We start from the raw sequence: 10,241 nt of genomic DNA, 5'->3' as shown, positions 1-10,241 counted from the left end.
ATGGTATTATTAGTGGGAGGGGATATATACCAAAAAAAAAAAAAAAAAAAAAAAAAAATAATATTCCAACAAAACCTCCTTGCAAATCATGGTATGTTATATTAACAATGTTTTGAACCCAATTACATTATCATATTCAGTGTCTAAACCCATGTACAGGTTTGTTCAAAATATGAGTGTTTTTGTCCCTTTTCGCAGGTTTGCAGCAGTTTTTGTATTTTGTGTGCATCACTGATATATATTGCTGTGTTTATTACGTTTTGTTTATATATCTAGCAGGTGAGGTCTTACTGAATAGTTTCAGTTCTTTCTTTTTTAATTACCTATTTTTGTTTGCGAATTGGCACACATATACCTACATACACAAAGAGTTTACAAACAATAATAATTACATATTTTATCAGCAAAAAGCAACAAAGGCGAAATATACTAGTACATTGTTGATCTATTATATAATTAATATATTATAGAGTTATAAAAGAGACACCTCTGTGGTCTCACTGACTTTGATTAACGCGAATAGAAATCAGGTAAATAAAACTGAAAATAAATCTAAATCACTTATAGTGAATTATAAACAGTCAACATTTTTTAGATCTTCAAGTTAATGCTCCCCAAATGTGCAGAAGGATGGCTTCAACAGCATGACGATGTCTTTGGGTTTGGGGACTTTAACCAAAACGGTACAAAACGCATTCTTATATTGACCCTGATGTTCTGTACAAGGCCCCAATAAACAACATGGCCGCCGAAACAAAGGTGGGTCGCATCATCTAGGAGCTGACGATCAGAGGAACTCAGGGACTTAAATTTGCATCATCATCAAACGTCAAAGCTCAGAGTTACGAGCTAGTCTAGTTGAACTCACATGCACTCGGAATACAGAACGTTGTCCTACAAGACAAACGGGCTGATGGAAACATGGAACGAAACGAAAAAAATAAGCTGGCATGTGTCGGAGTCTCCAAGAAAGAGTCTGGGAACTTGAAAATCGATAAATGCCGAAATAACGATCTAACTAAATTAAAGGACATGGGTGGCCCCTTTGTTTCTGTGCCAGAAGTTGAGGAGTATGTGGCCCAAGCTGACATCGATCCAGACCAGAAAGATACTCGACTGTAATACGAAGTATGGTATGCTCGACACTGCTGTCTTTCTCTGCCCAAGTCCAGCGACATATTTCGACTCAAGCATGCCTACACAAACTTAAGTTTGGAGGAATACTGCATGAAACTCAAAATTTATTTTCAGAAGGTGGAAACAAATGTTTCAGCTACCCGGGTGGACTTTCTAGCTGTGTTGGAAAACTTGTTACAATCAAATACCAGGTGTACCGGTAGAAAACACATCAGCCTTGCTCTGATCGTAGAACGTCTACCCTGTCTGTCTGCCATTCTCTGACAAAGTTACTTTCCAAACTTGCCTGTACATATTAAATACATAACGATATTGACCATGGACCTTAAACAAACATTATTGCTACATGTTACGAAAATTAAAAGCATAATCATTTATAAATATGACTTATATCTGATTTATCATATGTCCAGTATTTCGCGTATTTGGTTCATTTTCGGTAATTACCTTCAGACCACATGTACATGGGGGTTAAGATGGGAATAAATAAAAGTCCTTTTGGGATATGTTTTATGGTATGATGTACCACCTTTTAGATGGGGGTTTTAAATTGTGTTAGATTATCCCACTCCCCATGTATTATTTACTGTATGTTTAATGTTATGAAAACGTATTTGTGATATTGAAAATGCATATCACTGCACTATTACATTTGATATATACCAGTATTAATAAATGAAAGTTATTTCGTTATTGGTTTTAGAAATACTTGCACAATATCTACTACTTCCAAGGCTCCAGCAGAATCTTAACGAAACCATTTTCACAAAGTGGTTTTCAAAGAGATCAATGCAATGCATTTTCTTTTTATTTGCACAAACCCACCCTGCAAGAGTTCCTGCAGCCAAGCTGGGAACACTTATTGCCAATACATTGAAGTAATAAAAACCCACATTCGAGGAATATAGTGACTACATTATATCATTGCTATAAGGCTGTCATAAAAAAGCTCAGACTGGAAGGAAGGTGAATTAAATAATTATAAAATACATGTCTGTGCACGTCGCAGCGCTTTGTACCATGATGCGTCCATATGCTTGAAGTATATTAAACACTAAAAACTAGCAACATTTATTTTCTCAACAATTGCTTTACCTGTAGGTGTGCTAGTAACAGGTGGTGTAGCGGCGGTACCAGTTGGTGTAGTATTAGTTCCAATGGGTCCAATTGGTGTGGTAGAAGTTCCAATTGGTGTTGCCACTGTCCCAATTGGTGTTGTCATAGTAGAGGCTGTTGGCGATGTAGTTGAACCTAGATGATGGTATAATAAATGCAAATAATAAGAACAAGAAAAACAGAAAGAGACATAGATGCAGGCAGAATCAAAACAGTTCCATCAGACACAAACAGAAGCACCCTCAAAATTGTCAACGACAAGCTGGAGATGCAACCATATTTGTTCTTATGTAAACCTATAATAATAATAATAATAATAATAACAATAATAATAATAATAATTTTAGTGCATGCTAAATGCCTATATCAAAACTAGTTTCAGTTTCAACAGACATTAGGGCAGCAAAGAACAGGCCAGGCATATACAAATATATATTGTATGGTATTATGTACTCTAAGGTCAATATTACAGACAACTAATATGTGTGATATTAAACAAGCATATCACTGCACTATTACATTTGATATATACCAGAATTAATAAACGAACGTTATTTCTTTATTCGTTTTGGTAAACAAATACTTGCACAATACTGACTACTACTAAGGTTACAGCAAGTACATAGCATGGAATCTTAACGAAACCATTTTCACGAAGTGGTTTTCAAAGAGATCAATGCAATGCATTTTCTTTGTATCTTCTTACCTTTCTTGCATACCAATACATCAACATTGTGTGCATCTCTGTTTTCTATATTTGTAATTATAATCCTGTCAACTGGATTTCCCAAATACGTCCACTACTCCATCCTGCAAATGACAAATAATAAAATGTAAATATAGTACCAATAAAAGGAATGATGTTGCATCAAATGATGAATAGGTAATCATATACATTTGAACAATTCAACGAAGTGTCAGCATGCTCTGCTACACATGTAGACATATATAATACTGATATAAAGCAAAGTTCACTTCAAATTATAGAAGTCCTTAGATTGTTCCAGTTGGTAAAATTATATCTGAAATCCTGAATAACACACAATGGGCTCGCTGACACAACATCCATACCTTAAGTGTTTCCTGCTTAACTACTCGAACATCGGGCTTGTTTGGAATTTCCTTAAAGGTGAAACCATCTGGAATGTTCACTTTCAAAATAGCACCATCATGAATCACTGGCACCTTAGTTGTAGTTGGAGTTCCTGTTCAAAGTTATCAGAAAAAAAAGAAACAGGTGTAACACAAATATCCACCAAAACCGGTCAACATACTAGTATTTCCCATATGGTATTTATATAATGTCTCATATACACATTAAATGTACTGTATACTTATGGTTCGTTATTCAAATAGCCACCTGTTTGCTGTTTGTACCAAAATAGAGAAAAGTGGGTTATTCACTTAGCGACCACCACTGACATTACCCTAAAATATTGCCAATAACCGTGTACAACATGAGGCAATATACAGTCCAGTTTTGACTATACATACCCGTTTCATCAGTGTAAGTTACTGTAATCGCTGTTACGTCTTTTGGAAGATGTTTGGGGTACCACAGTTCCACAGGACCTTCATAAATGTCCGTCTATTAAAACAATGAATAAATGACTCGTTAAATATCTTGAACACATTTATAAACGTAATTGACAAACGACGTTTGAAATATTATTTTAAAATATAAATAATTAGGATTTGTCTAAATTCTTACCGTAGTGACATACACTTTCGCATAATATGGAATGTTTTTTATAGTATCTAGCTTGCCATCAACTGTTATTACAGCGGTCTGTGTTTCTGGACTAAAGTCAAGTGGTTGCTTCTCTTCGGGGACATTGCTCATGATGTCAACCAGTACACATCCTGTCATAAATAGGAAAAGGTATATCTGTATCACTACTATGCACGTCAGAAAAACAAATGCAAACATGATTTGCATTAAGTTTTTTTTTATGACTCCCTATACAATTAGCATGATTCTGTTAATAAGAAAGACCAACCAGTTTACCTGAATTTTTAAATACAAAGTTAAAAATGCAGGATTTACTAGCATTTAGGACAAAAAAGGTTTATTGGGAGAATACAGGAGAATGCATTAAAAAAATTGTCTCCTTCAATGTTTTTTTATTGGACAATATGCCCTCTAGACACACAACCGCAAGCACTTTGTGGTCTTGATTTCAGCCCGCCCCAGTCTACACCAACTAACATACACACCCTGCAAAAGTTCGTGGGCACAAGCCTGTGAACATATATTGTCAATAAATGCATATAAAACAATAAATATGAAACATGGAATATAGTGACTATATTATAGTATTGTTATAATACTGTCATAAAACGCTAAAGCAGAAAATAAAGCTTAATCAAATCAAGAAATACAAACGAGTGGAACTCGTAATATGTGATACTATGCTGCATACACATTCTGGAATTGTAGTAAGCACTAAACAACAGCAACATTCTTCTGAACAACAAGTTAAATAGTTTTACGTATAGTTGTCCTAGTAACATGTGACGTAGAGGGGACGAATTTGTTTTGTCGATATATAGCTTTATTGTTGAACCTAGGGGATGGTATAATACATGCAAACAACGGAAAAGAAAACAAGAACAATACATAGAGAAAATCACATAAAGATACATACAAACAGAGTGAAGCATACAATTGACACTGCTGAATAAGGCTAACTACAACCACAACTTTAGTATATAATGCACTAGTTTCTTTTCACGCTCACCAGTTATGTTCAGATGACTTCATACAACATTTATTATGGAATATTTTCTGATGATTCCACCTCTGGTTGGTCCTTAATGACTGACAACATATTTTTGATGACAGCTAACAAATCTCATCCTAGATAATGCAGTTTTTTATAAGATTATTTCTCCCAAATATTCTGTTTAGGATATACATAATCACACAGCAAACATTTTACAAATGGTATTCAGATCGTTTCGCTTCTCCAATATGTTACCTTTTTATAAAAAAACAAAAACAAAACAACAACAACCGTTCTGTGGCAATATGAAGTGTGCTTTACCTTGTGGACATTTACTGGTCGTCTAACACAGCAAATTCAACACATGGATGGGTTATCGTAGAGGATAGCACCATCTTGCATTGTCAGTATCTTATCCAGGGGGTATTTCAGGGTCTAACACAGAAACACCTTACATAATATGTAAGAAGTGAAGTGATATATGAGGGTCTGAATGCACACATAAATGCTGTAAACCCCACTTCTAAAAATCCCAGATCTGGTTGCATCAATGCTGAATTGTTCCATTTTGCAGTACACTCATTATCTGCATATGCATTTTGTTGTCAAAAAAACATGTTCCCATGTCCCTCTGTCTCTTTCAAGACGTATAATACATACCTGGAACAGTTGTACTGAGAATGTTAATTGTCTCTACGAGAGATGTGTATAACCAATGTATATGGTATTATTTACTGTAAACTTAATAATGTAAACAACGTATGCAAGATATTAAACACACATATCACTGCATTATTATATTTTATGTATGTCAGTATTAATAAATAATAATTTCTTCTTCCGTTTTTTAAAATAAATATTAGCTCAGTACTGACTAACCTTAAGGCTACACCAAGTACATATGGAATCATAATAGAACCATTTTCACAAAGTGGTATTCAATGAGATGAATGACACATTTATTTTGGTTGTATCTTCTAACCTTTCTTGCATACAAATACATCAACATGTAGTGCGTCTATCCGTTCTATATGTGTAAGTATAACCTTGTCAACTGGCTGCCCATATTCGTTCACTACGCCATCCTGCAAAAGACAAATACTAAATATTAAGTGGAATTGGGGTTGAGTTTTTTTCTAGCCATTCGAGCGAGCCATGTGAGCACTTTGACTTGCCCGTGCAATTTTTCAGTTGTCTAATTTGTTTTTTGTTTATGTATTCTACTTGTCATAGTAGTTCAGTGTCAATGGGTATACACGAATCGGTTCTAAAATATGTGTATATCAATGTTCATAAAGAGGTAGGTAGCTTTTTATTACCCTTCAAATGAACACTACATTGAGCGCCAAGAACATCAGCAAATAATGTCAAAGTCACCTGTTTCGTTAGCTGAAAGATTTAGTGGATTAGATTACATCTAGAGAAAATTAAAACAAAACTGTTCAGTGTTTTACTCAAATATATGTTATTATTTTCGAGTGATGTGCTTATTAATGTATAAAAAATGCTTACAAATAATTTAAGATCAATTACAAAATGGTTTCCTCATGACATTTGTAGAACATGAATATAAATATAACAATTTTGAAAAAGTTAAAGTGTGTTATGTTTAAAGACACCACTAGACCACATTGATTAGTTAATTAATGGCTATTGGATGTCAAGCATTTGGTACTTCTGACGTGTAGTCATCAGAAGAAACTCGCTACATTTTTCCTAATCAATCAAGGGCTTTGATTATATGCACTTGACAACAGACAGAAAAGCACATACTACACACTTTGGCCAGTTGTGGTGCACTAGCTGGTTGGAACGAGAAAACCACCAATCAGTTGAATGGACCCACCGATGTGGTTCGATACTGCGATGAAAGCACCTCAAGGGAGTACTCATTGGAATTAGCTACATGTTTGATTTTAATAGACTTGTTAGCTCCTATATTACTCCAGAAAACACGTATTGGTTTGGCTGCATATTATAAATACTGGAGGACCAGTCAACTGAATTATTACCAAAGTTAATTGTTTGGTTGTTTTATAATCATTACATTTTGGACATTCTAAAATAATACAAGTGCTGTAACAAATACCACATATTGGTCACGAGGTGGGCAATTCACGATGTTTTGGTCTGCCCAATTTTATTTTTTACTCGCCTGGAGCGAAAGTGGGGCCGTACAATGCAGAACCTGTGTTGCATTAACCGAGGGATAGGCAATCATTTAAATTACAACAATTCAACCAAGTGTCAGCTTGCAGTGCTACACATGTAGACATATAATATCAACATAAATCACCTTTAAAGCTCAGTGGTAAAGCGTTCGCTTGATGAGCGATCGGTCTGGGATCGATCCCCGTCGGTGGGCCCATTGGGATAATTCTCGCTCCAGCCAGTGCACCACGACTCGTATATAAAAGGTTGTGGTATGTGTTATACTGTCTGTGAGATGGCGCATATAACAGATCCCTTGCTGCTAATCGAAAAGAGTAGCCCATGAAGTGGCGACAGCGGGTTTCCTCTCTCAATATCTGTGTGGTCCTTAACCATATGTCTGACGCCATATAACCGTAAATAAAATGTGCTGAGTGCGTCGTTAAATAAAACATTTCATTCCTTCCTTCCTTATAATGTTCCACTTGTTATAATTATTTTTGAAATCCTGAATAACACACCAGTCTCTCTGACACAGCATGCATACCTTAGGCGTTTCCTTCTTAACTACTCGAACATCGGGCTTGTTTGGAATTTCCTTAAAGGTGAAACCATCTGGAACGTTCACTTTCAAAACAGCACCGCCAATGGTCACTGGTACCTCATTTGTAGTTGGTGTTCCTGTTCAAAGTTATTAGAAAAAAAGAAGAGGTGTAACATAAAAATCCACCAAAACCTGTCAACATACTAGTATTTCCCACATGATATTTATACAATTTATAATTTGCACATTGCACCTATCTATGGATCATTATCCAAATAACCACCTGTTGGCTGTTTACACCAAACTAGACCAAATCGGTTTATACCATAAAATATTGTCAGGAACAGTGTACAAAATGAGACAATGCACAGTAAAGTTCTGATCATACATACCTGCTTCATCGGTGTAAGTTACAGTAATCGTTGATAGGTCTTTAGGAACATCTTTGGGGAACCAAAGATCCACAGGACCCTTCGGAATGTCCGTCTATTAAAAATATGGATAAATCACTCGGTACATATCTTGAAAATATTTACAAACGGAATTGACCAACGATCTTTGGTATATTATTTTAAGATATAAATAATTAGGATTTGTCTAAATTCTTACCGTAGTGACATACACTTTCGTATAATGTGGAATCTTTCTAACAGTGTCTAGTTCGCCATCAACTGTTATTACAGCGGTCTGTAAATCTAGATTGAAGTCAAGTGGTTGCGTTTCTTCAGGGAATGTACTCATGATATCAAACAGAAAACATCCTGTCGTAAATAGGAAAAAAAAAGATATCTGTATCACTACTACATACTTCAGAAAAAAAAATGAAAACGCGATTTGGCATTCAGCCGTGACGAAAACATTACACATGTAACAATGCATCTGTTGCAGTTGGGATTTATATGAACCAGGTACATGTGCAGAGGATGGATCCTGGGTTAACCCCGCCCACTGATCAAACCTATTTTTCCATTTATATGCATATACCTGCATTTGTCCTGAGGTATTTGTCATATGTATAACAATGTACATGTATATAGCATTATTTACTGTAAACATAATACTGTATACAACTTATACATGGTACTAAACACGGATATAACTGCACTATTACATTGTATGTACACCAGTATTAATAAATGAAAGTCATTTCGTCATTCGTTTTGGAAAATAAGAATTAAGGATACACAAAGTACATATCATGAAATCTTAACAGAGCCATTTTCACAAAGTGCTTTTCAAAGAGATCAATGACACATTTATTTTGGTTGTATCTTCTTACCTTTCTTGCATGCAACGACACCAACATTGTGTGCATCTGACTTGTCTACATGTGTAATTATAACCCTGTCAACTGGTTTCCCAAATACGTTCACTACTCCATCCTGCAAATGAAAAATACTAAAATGTAAACATATTGCTCTTAAGAGGAACGATATTGCATGAATAATTTGAATTTCAAGAATTGAACGAAGTATCAGCGTGCAGTGCTACACATGCACACGTATAATACCAACATCGAAAACACACAACGGTCTTTCTAACAGAACATTGATACCGTAGGTGTTTCCTTCTTAACTACTCGAACATCGGGCTTGTTTGGAATTTCCTTAAAGGTGAAACCATCTGGAACGTTCACTTTCAAAACAGCACCGCCAATGACCACTGGTACCTCATCTGTAGTTGGTGTTCCTGTTCAAGAGAAAAAGGACTGGTGAAAAACGCAAACAAACAAAATCTGCCACAACATGTTAACATATTGTATTTCCCATATGGTATTTATATAATGTATCATATGCATATTAAACATACTATATAACTAGTGTTCATTATCAAAATATCCACCGTCTCGCTGTTTATACCAAGGTAGACCAAATTGGTTTAAACCTAAAGCAACGCCAATACCACTGTACAACATGAGTCGATACACATTCCAGTTCTGATCATACATACCTGCTTCATCAGTGTAAGTTACTGTAATCGTTGTTACGTCTTTAGGAGCATCTTTGGGGTACCACAAATCGACAGGACCTTTAGGAATGTCCATCTATTAAAATAGATGAACAAAATACTCGGTAAATGGCTTGAACATATTTATACACGTAATTGGCCAACTACCTTTGATATATTGTTTTTAGATATAAATAATTAGGATTTCTCTAAATTCTTACCGTAGTGATATACACTTTCGCATAATATGGAATGTTTTTAACAGTGTGTAGTTCGCCATGAACTGTTATTACAGCGGTCAGTGTTTCTGGACTGAACTCAAGTGGTTGGTTTTCTCGAGGAACGTCGCTCATGACGTCAACCAGTACACATCCTGTCGTAAATAGGAAAAGGTACATCTGTATCAAAAGTACGCACTTCAGAAAAACGAACAAATGAAAACATAAACTGACATTCAGTCTTGTAGCCATGTATCTGTTGCAATCGAGATTCATTTGAACCAGCAACCATGTGCAGATCAAACCTATTTTTATTTTGCATGCATATACCTGCATTTGGTCTGAGGTATTTTACATTTGTATTTTCCAGGATATTGTATTTTAGGACATCTAGCTTTCAAT

The 10,241-nt window shown here is 35.3% G+C and overlaps 1 protein-coding gene across 1 annotated transcript; it reads right to left on the bottom strand.

Moving 5' to 3' along the window:
• Positions 1-2,261: 2,261 nt before the first annotated feature.
• On the bottom strand, positions 2,262-9,961 carry LOC121387046. The gene is made up of 13 exons (XM_041518058.1): positions 9,843-9,961; positions 9,625-9,718; positions 9,230-9,363; positions 8,954-9,056; positions 8,284-8,435; positions 8,067-8,160; positions 7,678-7,811; positions 5,962-6,064; positions 3,965-4,116; positions 3,748-3,841; positions 3,325-3,458; positions 2,960-3,063; positions 2,262-2,388 (listed from the first exon to the last, which is right to left on the bottom strand). Exons 2-12 carry the CDS (start codon positions 9,716-9,718, stop codon positions 3,028-3,030), a joined length of 1,230 nt encoding a protein of 409 aa, XP_041373992.1. The 5' UTR covers positions 9,843-9,961; the 3' UTR covers positions 2,262-2,388; positions 2,960-3,027.
• Positions 9,962-10,241: the final 280 nt, after the last annotated feature.

This window comes from Gigantopelta aegis, chromosome 13, assembly GCF_016097555.1.
Source record: "Gigantopelta aegis isolate Gae_Host chromosome 13, Gae_host_genome, whole genome shotgun sequence".
Classification (NCBI taxonomy): domain Eukaryota; kingdom Metazoa; phylum Mollusca; class Gastropoda; order Neomphalida; family Peltospiridae; genus Gigantopelta; species Gigantopelta aegis.
This window is presented reverse-complemented; position numbering and strand designations above follow the sequence as displayed.